This window comes from Polypterus senegalus, chromosome 17 (assembly GCF_016835505.1).
Source record: "Polypterus senegalus isolate Bchr_013 chromosome 17, ASM1683550v1, whole genome shotgun sequence".
NCBI lineage: Eukaryota > Metazoa > Chordata > Cladistia > Polypteriformes > Polypteridae > Polypterus > Polypterus senegalus.
The window spans coordinates 3441053-3457791 of NC_053170.1; the positions used below are offsets into that span (position 1 = coordinate 3441053).

The following is a 16739-nucleotide window of genomic DNA, read 5'->3' on the forward strand; positions in this document are numbered from 1 at the left end:
GAGAGGTAGCAACAAGAGAACAGGACCATACGTCAAGAGGAGGCCAGGCTCACTCACATACTGTGGGCCACGTTACGGACACCCGACAGCCGAAGGGAAGTAACCAAGGGAAGCAACTTGAGTTCCTGGAGGAAGTTCATGTGAACAAAGGGAAGTAACACAGAGTTCACATGGGGGTGACATGGCTAGGAATCAAACTAAACTCCAAGTGGCATCAGCCATCAATTCAAATAAAACAAACTCCAATATTCCAATTATGTTTTTCCATTTAGCACCCCAAACAAATGCTCAGGCATCATTTACTGTTTTGTCCCCGCAACCCACATTTCTAGAAATACGTTTGAGCAGACCAGAGCTGCAGTCTCAGAGGGCACGATGTCCTGTTCAGCTCCCAGATGGCGTTTTATTCAAAGTGGGTTTGCTCAGCTTTTACCAGGGGACTTTGTTTCCTGCCACAGTTCAACGACTAACAGCCTGGCAACTGTCACCAATTCAGTCAGGGAGTGACAGCGAGCGGTGATGGCGAAGCTGCTGGCACAGCACTGATGGGTAAGGGCACTCGGTATAAGAGCGGAAGAACTGATACTGTAAGTGCCCACACTAGCACACTGTGTAACAATAATAATAAAAATAAAGAAAAACAAACTGCATTCTGGGGTCTTTATCTATCCTGTCCAGACAGACTCAAGCTTCAAACAGCCTTTAGAATTTCATCATCTAATATTCAGTCAGTCAGTCAATCCAACCCGCTATATCCTAACTACAGGGTCACAGGGGTCTACTGGAGCCAATCCCAGCCAGCACAGGGTGCAAGGCAGGAACAAATCCCATGCAGGACGCCAACCCACCACACACACACACACAACAAGCACACACTAAGGACAATTTAGGATCGCCAATGCACCAAACCTGCATATCTTTGAACTGTGGGAGGAAACCCATGCAGACACGGGGAGAACATTCAAACTCCACGGCGGGAGGACCTGGGAAGCGAACCCTTAAGGGTCTCCTAACTGCGAGGCAGCAGCACTACCCACTGCGCCACCCGTCATCACCTATTAGGAAGAACAATTTACTGACAATGAATCACTCCAGTCAGGTGCAACACAGAATCAGGCGATTATTTTTAGGACCACCATAGTAGAAATACAAACAGCGGCGTTGCCTTCTCACCTGTGCCTTTTCCCACTGTCTGACACTTTTGTCTTGTTCAGAACGCCAGCTTTTTCCAGAGTCTTGGACTAAATGCAAACACATGAGACGTTACTTATTTATTAAAAAACAGAACCTGTAAACCTCCACAGTTTTAAAAATCACATTCCTTCAAAATGCAGACCAAAACTGTAAATTCTTTGAAGGTACGGTGACTGTAATTCAGCTCTGTAAACACTTTATGCTGTTGCTGTATAATAATTAATAATTAATTATCTATTATCTATTTATAGCAATTTAAATGTCAAATGATGGAAACCTGAGGTGCTGAGGCAGTGATTAATGGAATTTCAGTTGGAAATGTGAAGAAGAGCCCAATCCTGTTTACTGTTGAATTACTTCACCTGCATACTATTTCTTCTAAGAATACATTTCACAGTCTTTATAAATAAACCCAACATGAGACACTCGATTAAAAATAAGCAGTAAAGTATAAAACTGAAATCTTGTTAAGCCTTCCTGTTTCAGAAGGTGTTTTCTGAGTCTAAACAGAGCTGTGAAAAGGCGTCCGCTCTTACACTTCCAATAGATGGATGGATTCAAAGAACATCAAATTGGCTTTTCCACGATTTCTAAAAATGTTTTAAAGAACAAGGGCACTGAAAAGGCCTCACTGGCATTAATTTGACATTCTTGATATGAGGAGGAGAGCTGCATTAAGAAGGCAAGATGATGTCACTTTGAGGTTAAACAGAAGCTGTGAACATACAAGCAAGGAGCTCCATTAGTAAACACCGCCACCAGCAGACACATGCCGGCGTTTTGGGATGATTTAAAGGGAGAAATCAGCGATGGGTCAGAATGACGAACAGCACAGAATGTGCACGGAGCAGTTGTTGATGGCTAGTCGATGTTTTCCCTCACCGCCTTCACGTTCGTTCTTCCTGAAATGTGTAAGAAGTCAATAATACAAGTGCAAGCTTAGGTATGTATTAAAACAAAAACTGAGCCACACACACAGAGCCCTAATCAAGACCACGACCAACACACTCATCTTTAAAGCAACACTGCAGAATCAGGCGTGAAACTGAAGGCCTGCAAAGGCCCCGTTACTCAGGACGCCGGCACAGCAGCCTCTAAGGGACACTTCCTGTCAGATCACCGGACGCCTCCTTAAACGCCTTTAATGTGGGATTCATTCTGGCTGGCCTGATCTTGAATTGAGGAACTATATATGTTTGCATATCGCCCAAAATCAAACAATGAGAGCCGCAATGGGCTTTAACAGGCCCTGTCTTTTGAAGGCCCCCCAGCCCTGACTCTCTAAAAAGACAAGGAAAAACTCTCAAAAAAAAAATTTTGTAGGGAAAAGAGATGGAAAAAAACCTCAGGAAAGGCAGTTTGAAGAGAGACCCCTTAGGTTGGGTGTGCAGTGGGTGATAAAATGGGGTCAATACATTACAAGACACAGAACAGGACACAAGTGATCCTCAACACAATAGAATAGAAATGCAATAGAAATATTACAAGTGGGGTGGCACGGTGGGTAGCGCTGCTGCCTCGCAATAAGGAAACCTGTGGTTTGCTTCCTGGGTCCTCCCTGCGTGGAGTTTGCTTGTTCTCCCCGTGTCTGCGTGGGTTTCCTCCCACAGTCCAAAGACATGCAGGTTAGGTGTATTGGAGATCCTCAATTGTCCCTAGTGTGTGCTTGTTGTGTGTGTGCCCTGTGGTGTGCTGGCACTCTGCCTGGGGTTTGTTCCCTGCCTTGCGCCCTGTGTTGGCTGGGATTGGCTCCAGCAGACCCCTGTGACCCTGTAGTTAGGATATAATGGATGGACAGATATTACATGTGCAGAGCAGAATTGAACTTTACCCTGATCTGCATCAGCACAAAGAGCCTCAGACGACATCACAAAACGTCTGGCTCATCTGTCTGTCTGTCTGTCTGTCAGCTCATCTTTAACATTACAGACCTGCCGCATTCCCTAAAGGAGTGCAGAAACACAATCCCAGACAATTACAGAGCTCTGCAGGCGTTACGTAATGGTGGGCACTGGGCATCTGGAGCTTGTTATACTACATTTTCCTTTATGTCACTATATTTGGACAATACTGTTAATGGATTTATTCACATCTGCATGTTAAATTTGGCACACAGGGGCTCAGCAGTTAGAATTGCTAGCCAAGCATTGGATTAGATAGCCAAAGACAACTGGAGGATTGTATAATCAGCTTAAACACAGAATAGGGTATTCCTGTCCTCTGTCAGCACACAATCTTCTTTCCTTATTGGGGGAATGAGAACCAGCATGTAAGCACTATGATATTTCTGTATTTTGTGGAGGAGGAGTTCAGCCCTTGTTTGGAGACAGAAAGGACCAGCAAGTTGAAGAAGAACGGTATAAAGGCTTGGACAGCAGCCAGACCCTTCGAGGCCGTGTCGACAAAGTTCGAAAAATCTCCCAGCGTGGGGACGAGAAATGGCAGGCTGTGTTGATCCAGATTCCCACCTGGATAAAAAGTCTGTACATTTGCCTCCCGTCTGTAACCGCGTTAACCGTCAGTAAATGTAAGCTAAAAGATATTTTTTCTCATGTGATTCTTGTACCGCCATATTCACGATTGGAGGGATATCGCCTTTGCTGGTATATTACGACATTATTTAGTTATTTAATATGCCACAATTTCAAAAGAACACATTTCCAAGAGAGCTAATGCCTCTTCGGGAAACAGAGCTGTCATGGGGGTGGCAGGTACAGAAGGTGTAACCTGAGCTGGCATTAAGCCTCTCTGACTCTGGCATTTTGACAGAGTCTTCCACAGTTGCATGGTAAGCTCACTAGTTCTGATGAGAAGACCACACACACTTATCTCTGTGTACCCTCATATCGTTACAGCGGCTAAAAAAGAAATTCAACGCCAGCTGGGCCAAGCCATTTCACTTTAGGCAGCACAACACAACAGTTGGGCACGATTATTTTAAGAGAGTCAGCTACGCCATACCTTCATTGTCTTGACTGAAAATGTCACACATCGCCTTATTTGATAAAAGTGACGAATATTTGAGCCAGCTTTCAGTTTATAATGCCTGTACGTTACAATAGTAACACATAACAATATACTGTCTCTGAAAAAGTGAGAAAAAAATAAAAATAAGCTCGGTTGTATTTCATCAAGTCTTAAATTAGTAATAGTTTAGTGAAAGCGTAAAATGCCACTTCTGCATTCTTTATTACTCTTTTTAAGAATTTACTGAATGGTTCTATCAAAAATGGCATCTTTTCGATTCTCAAGATGATTAAAATACAAACTGTAAGCCACAGTCGCACACCACGAACTACAATTCTGACCTGCATATGAGGTGGTGCTGTGTGGCTTACTTATCTGACACCTACACATTGTAATGGAGCGTTCAACTAAACTTTATATAATTATAAAAGTACTCTGTTGATACACAGTATTATACGGGCGAGTCAAAATGATGTTAACGTTTGAATGGCGGAAACAAATTATTCACAAAACATATTTCATATGTGCAAGATGATTTACAGCAGGGGTGCCCAATGTGTCGATCGCGATCAACCGGTATATCGCAAAGGCAGTGCAGGTCGATCGCGTTGCAGTCAAAAAAAATTTTTTTAAATGCTAGTCTATCATATATCCTCCCTATGGCATTTGCCACTTGATTGGCATACAGGGTAGCCAGTCTGAGATCTCTTTTCTTCTAACACACTGTGGTCATCCTGCACTCACAATCAAACACGCGAGTTACTGCAAAACTCCGGCTGTGATCTAATTAGCCTTCCAATTTATATCGACTAAAGAAGGGATTTAAAAAAAAATTGTTTGGGGAGGGTATGGGCTGGAATTGGAAGATGTCACAATCGAAGTGCGTTTGTCTGATCTGTCAATGAATCATTGCTATTCCTAAGAAGGAAAATGTGGAAAGGCACTTTCGAACTGTTCACAAAAACTACGAAACTGACGTCCTTCCTAAAAGCGATCTGAGAAAGAGAAAGGAGAAGGAACTAAAATCGCAGTTAATCGGACAGCCGTCATTTTTCACTCGGCTGAATTCAAAAGCTCCTTGACTGCATTATTCAGCTCTACTTATTTATGCGAGTCAGCCTTTTCCCACATGACGATTATTAAATCCAAATACTGTAGTGACCATAAATATATTGAATTGTTTTTGTGCCATAAAGGTTATGCAAGGTATGACAACATATATTTTATGTATAAAGTATACTCAGTGTGTGTATATATATATATATATAATTTTTAATGTAGGTAGATCATTTTAAAAGTAGCTCGCAAGCCGAAAAAGTGTGGGCACCCCTGATTTACAGGAATGTCTCAACCTGCTGGCCATCATGTTCAACACACAAAAACCAACGAGCAACAGCACCATTTTAAGGCCGGACACACATTTCACGGGGAATAGATGATCCCACAGTCCGTATTCTGTTCTTCAGGTCATTGATATCACTCGGTACTTCACCACACCTCATAACCAGAAACCGAACGGTGTCAAATCAGGGGAGAGTGGAGGCCATGGCCATGGCACTCGTCCACCATGGCCTATCCATCCACCTGGAAAGGTGTGGGCGAGATAGAAATAAATCCAAAGGTGTTAACATAATTTTGACTCACCGTGTATTTTCATTAACAGTCAAATTGGGGAGCACGCACTGGTACAGCACGTTGCCGCACCCACCACACGATGAAACAACTTGGGATCTCGGTGGACAACGCCCCAGGCAGACACGCGGTCCAGTCCCACCCTTCAGAAATGACCCTCAATCTGCCGCAGCCAGGTGTTACATGGGCGACCCCCCCTTGGTCTGGTCCAGCCACTATGGTCCCCAACAATGAGGACCTTACGAGCCGGATCACCATCGGGTAAACGTGCCACATGGCCGTAGTGCCGTAACTGACACTCCCTCTCAATGCAGGTAATGTGCCTCATTCGGGACTCCATGAGCAACACAAAGTCAAACCAATGGAACCCAAGGATTTTCTAGAGAGACACACATGAAGGAGTCCAGTCTTCGTTTCAGGTCACTGGATAGCGTCCATGTCTCACAAACAGGAAGCACTGGGACTCTAAAGACTTGGACCTGAGATATCGGGAGCGCCACACAACCCCTTTCCAGCGAACTCATGACCCCCCCATCCTCTCCCAATCCGTCTACTGGTTTCATGGGTAGAGTCACCAGCGACATAAATGTCACTGCCAAGGTAAGTAAACCTCTCGATGAGGTTGACACACTGCTGATGGCCGTGCCCAAGAGGTCATTAAAGGCCCGGCTCTTGGTTTTTATCAGGACACTCACAAGCCCAAACACCAGACTCCTCGCTCAGTCTCTCGAGCTCCCCGATCAGAGCCTCCATTGACTCCATTGAAGATCACAGCATTGTCAGCAAAGTAAAGATCCGTGAATCTTTCTTCACCAACAGATGCCCCACAGCCGCTGGAACCTACGGCCTTGCCCAACACCCAGTCCATGCCAGCATTGAACAGAGTAGGAGCAGAACACACCCCTGGTGGTCCCCAGAATCAACTGTGCTGCCTCCACTCTGCACAGCACTCACAGTCCCAGTGTACAGGCCGGCCATGATATCCGGCAACCTCAAGGGGATCCCGCGAACCCTCAGGATGTCCCACTGGGCAACTCGATCAACATAATTAACATGATAACAAATTTAGTAGAAACGCATGCTATTTTTTTTTCTTTTAAAACTTTTAACTTTGTCCATAATTTGGACTCACCCTCTATATGCCCTGGCTTGCAACTGGGCTAAAAATCCACTAATCACCATGCAACAAAGTAGTCCAATATTTCTCACTTTCAAAATGTTGCATTTTGCAGTCCTTCAGGATAAACCTTACTACTTTCTATGGAAAAGGCAAAGAGCGACTGTGACTGTGACCCGTCTTATTTCCTCTACCAAGGCAGAGCTGTTGTGACGACCATGAGGGCGACTGCACACAAAGTGAGGGTGAATTCTCAACATGGAAACTGCACGTTCATCAATCACAGCATGCAGGTGGGCTTTCCCTGTATTTTTATTAAAAACGACACATTTTATTGAATTGAATTTCATCATTGAGTTAAAACACATGCAAGAACAGATTTATGACTACTCAAGAAATACGGAGAGATTTAGAGATTAAGACCGAAGCTCCAAAGGCCGTTGGGTTAGTGAATCGAGTGATGGAGGAAAAAAGTTCAGCGTTCATGCTCAACGCCCCCTTTAGCCAAGACCACTAGCACTGAAGTTAATTAGGCAAAGGCGAGGATGTAAAAAAATGAAACAACTTGACCATTTAGTAGGAGTTACTGACATGAGGTTGGAGGATCTCCCTGGAATGTCCCAGAGCAAGCTGTGCAGAGAAATCAGATGCGTTTCTCCTATGCCTACTTTTATGCTCCTTTGAATAATGAGACAGAAAAAAGGCGTTTGTTTTTTAATAGCACATGATATTAATGATCAAAAGATTAAAACAAAACTTTGTTAGAAATGCAACAACTCATTTTAAGAAACAATTAATAAGTAAAATGCATTCGGAAAGTATTCCCAGCGCATCACTTTTTCCACATTTTCTTATGTTACAGCCTTATTCCAAAATGAATTAAATTCATTTTTTTTCCCTCAGAATTCTACACACAACACCCCATAATGACAACGTGAAAAAAGTTTACTTGAGATTTTTGCAAATTTATTAAAAACAAAAAAACTGAGAAATCACAAGTACATAAGTATTCACAGCCTTTGCCATGAAGCTCCAAATTGAGCTCAGGTGCATCCTGTGTCTCCTGATCATCCTTGAGATGTTTCATTGGAGTCCACCTGTGGTCAATTCAGTTGACTGGACCTGATTTGAAAGGCACACACCTGTCTATAGAAGGTCTCACAGTTGACAGTTCAAGTCAGAGCACAAACCAAGCATGAAGTCAAAGGAATTGTCTGTAGACCTCCGACACAGGATTGTCCCAAGGCACAAATCTGGGGAAGGTTACAGAAACATTTCTGCTGCTTTGAAGGTCCTAATGAGCAGAATGGCCTCCATCATCCGTAAGTGGAAGAAGTTTGAAACCACCAGGACTCTTCCTAGAACTGGCCGGCCATCTAAACTGAGCGATCAGGGGAGAAGGGCCTTAGTCAGGGAGGTGACCAAGAACCCGATGGTCACTCTGTCAGAGCTCCAGAGGTCCTCTGTGGATAGAGGAGAACCTTCCAGAAGGACAACCATCTTTGCAGCGTTCCACCAAGCAGGCCTGTATGGTTGAGTGGCCAGACGCAAGCCACTCCTTAGTAAAAGGCACATGGCAGCCCGCCTGGAGTTTGCCAAAAGGCACCTGAAGGACTCTCAGACCATGAAAAACAAAATTCTCTGGTCTGATGAGACAAAGATTGAACTCTTTGGTGTGAATGCCAGGTATCACGTTTGGAGGAAACCAGGCACCGCTCATCACCAGGCCAATACCATCCCTACAGTGAAGCATGGTGGTGGCAGCATCAGGAACTGGGAGACTAGTCAGGATAAAGGGAAAGATGACTGCAGCAACGTACAGAGACATCCTGGATGAAAACCTGCTCCAGAGCGCTCTTGACCTCAGACTTGGGTGACGGTTCATCTTTCAGCAGGACAATGACCCTCAGCACACAGCCAAGATATCAAAGGAGTGGCTTCAGGACAACTCTGTGAATGTCCTTGAGTGGCCCAGACTTGAATCCGATTGAACATCTCTGGAGAGATCTTAAAATGGCTGTGCACCGACCCTGATGGAGCTTGAGAGGTGCTGCAAAGAGGAATGGGCGAAACTGGCCAAGGATAGGTGTGCCAAGCTTGTGCCAATCATATTCAAAAAGACTTGAGGCTGGAATTGCTGCCAAAGGTGCATCGACAAAGTATTGAGCAAAGGCTGTGAATACTTATGGACATGTGACTTCTCAGTTTTTTTATTTTTAATAAATTTGCAAAAACCTCAAGTAAACTTTCTTCATGTTGTCATTATGGGGTGTTGTGTGTAGAATTCTGAGGAAAAAAAATGAAATTTAATCCATTTTGGAAGAAGGCTGTAACATAAGAAAATGTGGAAAAGGTGATGAAGCGCTGGGAATACTTTCTGGATGCACTGTATGTAACCATTACAGAATTTGGTGGTAGGCAATAATCGATTACTAACTAATTCACTCACAATGCGGTGTTACTCCAGTAAGTGTTGTTCTGTGATCAGCTGATATCAGCCTTCTTTATACAATTGCTGTATATTTCTCAGTGCAAATAAAATAAAGTACGATACACCAATTGGTGATAAGCCCGTGACGATGTGGGTCCTGCTCCATGCTCCCTCTTCCCTTTTGGGAGTCCTCGACCCCAACACCGTCAGTAATGTAACCAAATGAGCCGGTTTATGGGGACACATCAGCCTGAGCAATGGGATGGTGCAAAAGGTGCTTTTATTATAAAAAACAGTGAAAAAACAACATCAGAGTCCAAATAAAGTGCAGTGCTCCAAACGTCCATAAATAAATAATCCATAAAAAGATCAAAAATCCCAAACATTTAAAACAAGACTAAAAAACGTGCAGCAGACACTGCGGTCGCACCAGGCAAGCACAGCTCCTTCCCAGTCTCTCCAGCTCACCCAAGCTTTGTTCAGCTGGAGAGACTTCAGCCACCGCAGTCTGCACACTACTGACCCCCGTTTTGGCTGTGTCTGCCAGACCACTCGGAGTTGGTGGTCTTCCTGTCTTCTTTCTCACACTCACAGTCATCCTTTGGATCGCTAGGGTGGACTCCTTCACAATTGAACCCACTCTTCCACATCATCAGTGGGCGCAATCTGTCCCTCAAGCGCCGACCCTTCACTCCACATGGGACCCCTGACCACGCTGACCTCTCTCATCAGCTAGCTGGCTCAACCGCTCCCTTTTATTGCCCCCAATGCCGCACTTTCACCCTGCCTGCCTTTATACGGCTCTGTGGGTGCAGCGCTTCAACCACTCACCGCAGGAAGCCAATGAAGCAATTCAGAAGCATCGCATCCTCACGCAGAGGTGCGACACGTCCCAATTACCTCATCAGTTCCCTGTGGCCGCACGATTGTGCCCACAGAGACGGACACGGCCAAATGGATTATTTAAAAACTGCGATTCATTCTGAACTGCGTCCCTGCTACACCAGGGGTTTCTCAAACTCGGACCTGGGGACCCGCTGTGGCTGCAGGGTTTTTGTTCCAACCAGTTTCTGTTTTTAATTGAACTCCTGGGCTAATTAAGTGATTTGTTATTTTTGAGATTCTGTGTTTTGGGAACAATATAGAAATGAGAAAACTACATTTGGTAAAAAAATATATTAAAATGTAGTAAGCAGTTATATGGGAAAAATGTATTTTTTTTTCATTATAACAATATTTTCATCTTCATTTTCATTCTACTTTTCATTTAATTAATCCATTATTTCCTAATTAGTGGGTCTGACGCTAAAGTAGTTGCAGCCTTTCACAATTCCGTGTTGTTTGCCCGGGTGTCTGCTCTGCTCGTATTTAATTTACATTATTAAGATAGAATGAAGGAAGAAAACCTCACAGACAAAGGGCAAAATAAATATAATGAGATCAACAAAAGAGAGTTAAGCATTTAAATCGATAGCAAAAGCAGAAATGCAGGCAGGGTGGAATGGGTGGAGAAGAGTGTCAGGAGTGATCTGTGACAGAAGAGTATCAGCAAGAGTGAAAGGGAAGGTCTACAGGACGGTAGTGAGACCAGCTGTGTTACATGGGCTGGAGACGGTGGCACAGGAGAGCGAGCTGGAGGTGGCAGAGTTAAAGATACTAAGATTTGCATTGGGTGTAACGAGGATGGACAGGATTAGAAATGAGGACATTAGAAGGTCAGCTCAGGTTGGACGGTTGGGAGACAAAGTCAGAGAAGCGAGATTGCACTGGTTTGGACATGTGCAGAGGAGAGATGAGGGGTATATTGGGAGAAGGATGCTAAGGATAGAGCTGTCAGGTAAGAGGAAGGCCTAAGCGAAGGTTTATGGATGTGGTGAGAGAGGACATGCAGGTGATGAGTGTGACAGAACAAGATGGAGAGGACAGAAAGATATGGAAGAAGATGATCTGCTGTGGCGACCACTAATGGGATCAACCAAAAGAAGAAGATGATTATGAATCTGGTTGGAACAAAAACCTGAAGCCACAGTGGGCCCCCAGGACCAAGTTTGACAACCTCTACCAAAGCCATGAGTTCATTTATTAGGAGTAAGCACCATTGACTATTGCATACTGGGATTTCATTTCTAAGAGGAAATCCATGACTAACCCTGGAGGCTGTGAAAGATCATCCCGGAAGGAATCTCAATAATCATCTATATATATATATATATATATATATATATATATATATATATATAAATCTTTTCGCATTTGAAACAGAAATTACGTATGACCACAGGAGTCAGGTTACACAGAGAAAGTGAGACAGAAGCAGATCGAGGGAGAAGGCTCACAGGCTCGCTGATCAGTGTATATGAAAATCACAATTAAGGGCCTCACAAACACCCGAACAACGTGCTGAACAGAATCGAATTCGACGGATGCAATAATCACAGGCTACCACGTCACACAGGCGTCAGGGTCTGTATATGGAGGGATTCAATTATAACATTGAAAAAGATTATTGCCTACATCCAAAAGTTACAATAGGAGAAATGGACATCATGTGTGAGTACTGCCAAGCACAGAGGGCTACATTTGAATCACGTGGGATGTGTTGTTCAGACGGCATTAATGCCGTTGCCTCATGAGAGCCACAAATTTTTCCCTTCTACTCAGTGACCGAAGCCACTGGGTAATCTGCTAGGTTAAAAAATAAAATTCTTTAATGGCCTTTTTGGCAAATTTAAAATGCAATAAGCAATTCACCAGCAGTTCTACGTATATTTTACAGAACAGAGGTGTATTACTATTGGGATGACCCTCATAACAAACCAGGTGAACGCCCCACCATTTGTCATTTAGTTACATTAACGGCAGCCGTTTTGTCTGAAATAAATGAAAGTCTCTTAGCATTTTTCAGCAAGAGCACAAGAACACTAGCAAAGGAGCTCAGTAAAACGTCAGTTTGCAATGCAGCTTTTTATTCAGGTTTCTTCACTGTGGATGGCAGCACAAAGACATGCGTCACATAAACAAGTGCAGCTGTTTGAGTCACAGCACACAATGCAGATGGCAGACACGTGAAGTGCAAAGCTACGGAGAAATATGAAATATGGGGGCATCAGTGAATTAGTCAGACCGGGAAGGTGAATTAAATAAGCAGAGGGTGGGCGCGACTGCACCTGCGGCCTTACACAGTAAATACTCATCTCCAGAAACGTCGCTTGGCTCTTATCAGCGGAGGGCGACTTCTGGTTTCAGGACAGCTAAACAAATATTACTTTCACATTACGCTGCATATCAAAATGTGCTTAAAGGGATGTTATTGAGTATCAGAAGCACCGACTCCTTTAAAAAAACATGACAGGCATTGCAAAAGGCAGATTAGAACAGGTAGTTACATACTTGATGCGTAAATTCAGCCGAGTTTCCAGAGCCGTACTCTTCGTAGAGGTGATCAGATGTGTTTCTCCTGTGTACGGGGAAGAACTTCTAAACGTGGGGGAAAGAGAAAGAGAGAGAAACATTTTCATATTCCTTTTAGGTTTTAAAATACAGCTGATGCATTGCCACTACAGCCATATGCCAATAACGAATCTCGGAAGGAAAATAAGTGCACGGGAAATAACCGCACGTGGAAGAATACGCATACGGTAAAGTGCACACGCGGAAAAAAGCACACGGCGGTGGCATATAACTATTACAAATATAAAATATAAACCACCTATAGGCCTACTGCTAGATGTTTTTTATTATAATAAAATATAAAGTTAGGGAAGATTAAAGAAAACTCCTTTACTTACTTGCCGTAATCAAAAGTATAAAACTCTAATTTGCCTATCTGTGGAATACGAAGGTATAATATCAAATTCTGAAAACTATTGTAAAGAATAATAATTTCCTAGAAATGGTAATTTAGGCACAACAATGACAGTAATAAAAGGATTAATGACTATTTTATTTTATGGACCATCCAACAGCCCTCCACCCCAATTAGCACAAATTAAAACATACAAGCTTATAAATACGTTTAGTGAACAATTATACAATTTCGTTTATTGCGATATATAATATAACATTTTTTTCTTCTTTGCATATACGTCTTTGTCGTTTGCTCATTTTTTCATTTCATTTATCCACATGCGTTTTTTCCCCGTGTGTAGTTTTTTCCTGTGCGCTTCTTTCCGGCCACCGTCAGTAACCATTCATTGAACATCCCTGTGATTTATATTTTTAAGGACATACAAAACCTATCAACGATATCTAATGTTCTCCATACTTACCCACAGATTTAACATGCACTTATACGGCGATATAAAAGGCTTTTAGCTTATAAGGAGAACAGGAGGCCCTGTATGAGCTGGACAGCCGACATCCGGCGAGGAACTAGACAACAGGATTAGAGCTAAAAGGCCAGAAATGAGCATAATATCTGTCTTCAGAGGGCAAGAGGGGTATACAGTAGGCATGGAATTGCATCACTTATGGACCAAATACTGCAAATAACGTTTGAATAAAAACAAATAAGAGGGCAGCCACCACACGGTCACACCGTCTAACATGTCAGTGCGGTTATGTTGGAACTCACTGAGCCGTTCAGAATTTAGGGGTCTTTAGGCCTGAACCAAGTCATCTGTGCACAGCTGAAGAGCCATAAAGCTCAACAACGGGGCAGAAGCTCATTGACATTTCTGTCAGGCCAGAGATGCTTGTCCTGACGATGACCATGATAATGAAGGGCTCTTTGTCTATACAACTGCTTGTATTAAAAAGGCATTAAAAGTTAATTGCCGTTTTATTTTCCTAAGCGTCTTGCCCTCTGCCACCTACCTGTCTTGAGGAGAGGGTGAGTTTTTTTGGGGTTAGCCGCAAGTCAAATGATCCTAATGTTCAAGGAGCTTGTGCCCCCTGTAAAAATACCATAAAAAATCTAAATTTGAAATGGACGGTGTATAAAACAAATTAAACATAGATTTTTGATTTAAAGCTGCCACAGTAACAATTAAGTATCAGGGATTTACCCTTTTAGCGGTACATCTGTTAGATTCTCCTCTCTGACATGGCCAGGCTAGTTTGACAGACAGACAGTGTCAACTTTATTTGTCCCAAGGAGGAAAAATCAGGTTTCACAGAAGCTCAAGAAATATAGAAATGTAATCAAGAACGACGACCTCCCTCAAAGACACTGAAGAATTACACAAATGAATTAATTAGTTAGATTCAATTAAATGAACTAATAAGACAAAGGCTTGTGACTTGGCTAATAAGAAAACAGAAGTTTGAAGGGGGCAGCGGCGGCGCTTCTTGACCAAACTCTGCTCAAGAATTCATCGACTAAAAGGACCCAATGACATTGTGTCACAGAGCTCATGTGTTCATTTAAAATGCCCATCAGTTCTGTTCTCTCATTTGTTCATTGGCTCCTTCCTTCAGTTTCTACACCCAGTGTTGTTGCATACCACGTTTATGCAGATAGACAGCAACAGCATTGCTGAAAAACAAAGCATGCGGTTTTGTCTTGGTAGAGTATTATATTCCTCTCCTTTCCCCTTTTGTATTATTAATATGTAGCCTTTTTCAGAATGTCTCAAATCTCACAGACTTGCCCCTCTTTATAAGGTATTGTACTCTATAACTTCTCCCCACCATCCCTTCTATATGTATAACTTCAGGCAATTAGGTGTAGTAAAAGACAAGCAGGAGTTAAGTTACACTTTAAATAATGTATTATTGATAATATTCACAAATAATAACAATATGCAAAGTACATTTGAATAATGGCAACCATACAGCCCGATAAATGTTGATGTGTAGTTTCAGGCGGCAGACAGACATGTTTGTTACTTAAAATGTCTCGAGTTAAGGCCTCATTTGTGGTCAGCTTTCTTCAGAACAGGCCGAATGCATGCCTGTCTCAATATGGCTGCAGTGCTGTGCTCTTCATTATGTTGTCCATTTCAGTTCATGGTGTGTGAGATGCTCTTTCATCAGTTTGGTAAGAGAGACAGTGGGTGAGGTAAAGCAGGCAGATTTATGGGTTTTCTGTCCAACCCCTACAGCCAATAAGGCGTTGTGGTACTTAGATCCTTCTGATACCAGCCAATCGCAAACAGCCATACTTCAGACCAATGGGGGCACAGAACACCCTCACACCTGCCGCCCTCCAAACCAGGTGTTAAGGTAAAGCTTGGCAGTTAGGCAGCTTGGCTTTCCTGTGGGGGTTGATTGAGAGACTTCAGCAGAGAAAAATTAGCCAAACTTGTTTGACGTTCCTCATCCCAACCCTGTCGTAAAATTACAAAGAGACTCAGTCCTAAAAAGGGGGAAGGGGTTCTTAAACCATCAAGCCATTGCTGTTATTATCTATAAAATTCCATTGCTTTGTCTAAGTTACAAATAAAGACATACAAAATATTTATCAACTTGTATGCAAAATTTCACATCACAACACATGCCACAGGCGGCACGGTGGTGCAGTGGGTAGCGCTGCTGCCTCGCAGTTAGGAGACCCGGGTTCGCTTCCTGGGCCCTCCCTGTGTGGAGTTTGCATGTTCTCCCCTTGTCTGCGTGGGTTTCCTCCCACAGTCCAAAGACATGCAGGTTAGGCGGATTGGCTATCCTAAATTGTGCTTGGTGTGCGTGTGCTCTGTGGTGGACTGGCGCCCTGCGCCCTGTGTTGGTTGGGATTGGCTCCAGTAGACCTCTGGCCCCCGCCACCTGTAGTTAGGACATAGTGAGTTGGATGGACACATGCCAAAGATAAGGACGTTAACTGCATACCACATGGATAACAAAAAGGTATCTATGCAGAACAAATTATGAATCATTAATAACAAATTTTAAAGAACATGTATCTGAAGGATAATTCCGTAGCATTAACCTGAAAGGCAGCATCTCAGTGCACTTATTTCTTCAGACTCTAAATTTGAAGCTCTAAAGCAGAGTCGTCAAGCTCAGTGGCTGCAGGTTTTCATTCCAGCCATTTTCTCCATTAGTATCCAGTTACTAATACTATTAGAACACACTTTGTCGCCTTGGTATTTATTGACTTTCATTTTGACTGTTTCATGTTTTTCATTCAACAGCAGCCAAACTGCAATGCAAAGTGAGCCAGCCGATGACTTTGGTCCCAGCCGTAGCCGTGTCTTTCAAACACCATCATTCTCAATAAAATACAGTGGAACCTCGGGTCACAAACATCTCTGAACACGTACAAGTCGGGTTGCAACCAAAAGGTTTGCCAAACTTTTGCATCTGTTCACGACCACACACTCGGGGGACGAACAAGCCAGTTTCCCTTCCGGTTCGTACACGTCGATGATTTCCGCACACATTCGGTCTCTCCCTATGCATTCCCTGTGCAGTGAGCGAGAGAGCGAGGGCGAGTGAGGAAGAGAGAGAGAGAGAGAGAGA

At 43.3% G+C, this 16739-nt stretch overlaps 1 protein-coding gene across 5 annotated transcripts in view; it reads right to left on the reverse strand.

Moving 5' to 3' along the window:
* arhgap27l (Rho GTPase activating protein 27, like) overlaps nucleotides 1-16739 on the reverse strand; it is a 186665-nt gene that overhangs the window by 40702 nt on the left and 129224 nt on the right. For 4 of the 5 annotated variants that reach the window (XM_039740601.1, XM_039740600.1, XM_039740599.1 and 1 more), the window contains 3 exons: nucleotides 12732-12818; nucleotides 7502-7588; nucleotides 1174-1241 (listed from right to left, as the gene is read on the reverse strand). In XM_039740601.1, coding sequence (XP_039596535.1) covers nucleotides 1174-1241; nucleotides 7502-7588; nucleotides 12732-12818 — 242 coding nt within the window. The remainder of the gene's footprint in view (nucleotides 1-1173; nucleotides 1242-7501; nucleotides 7589-12731; nucleotides 12819-16739) is intronic. The other variant, XM_039740602.1, reaches the window with a different exon arrangement.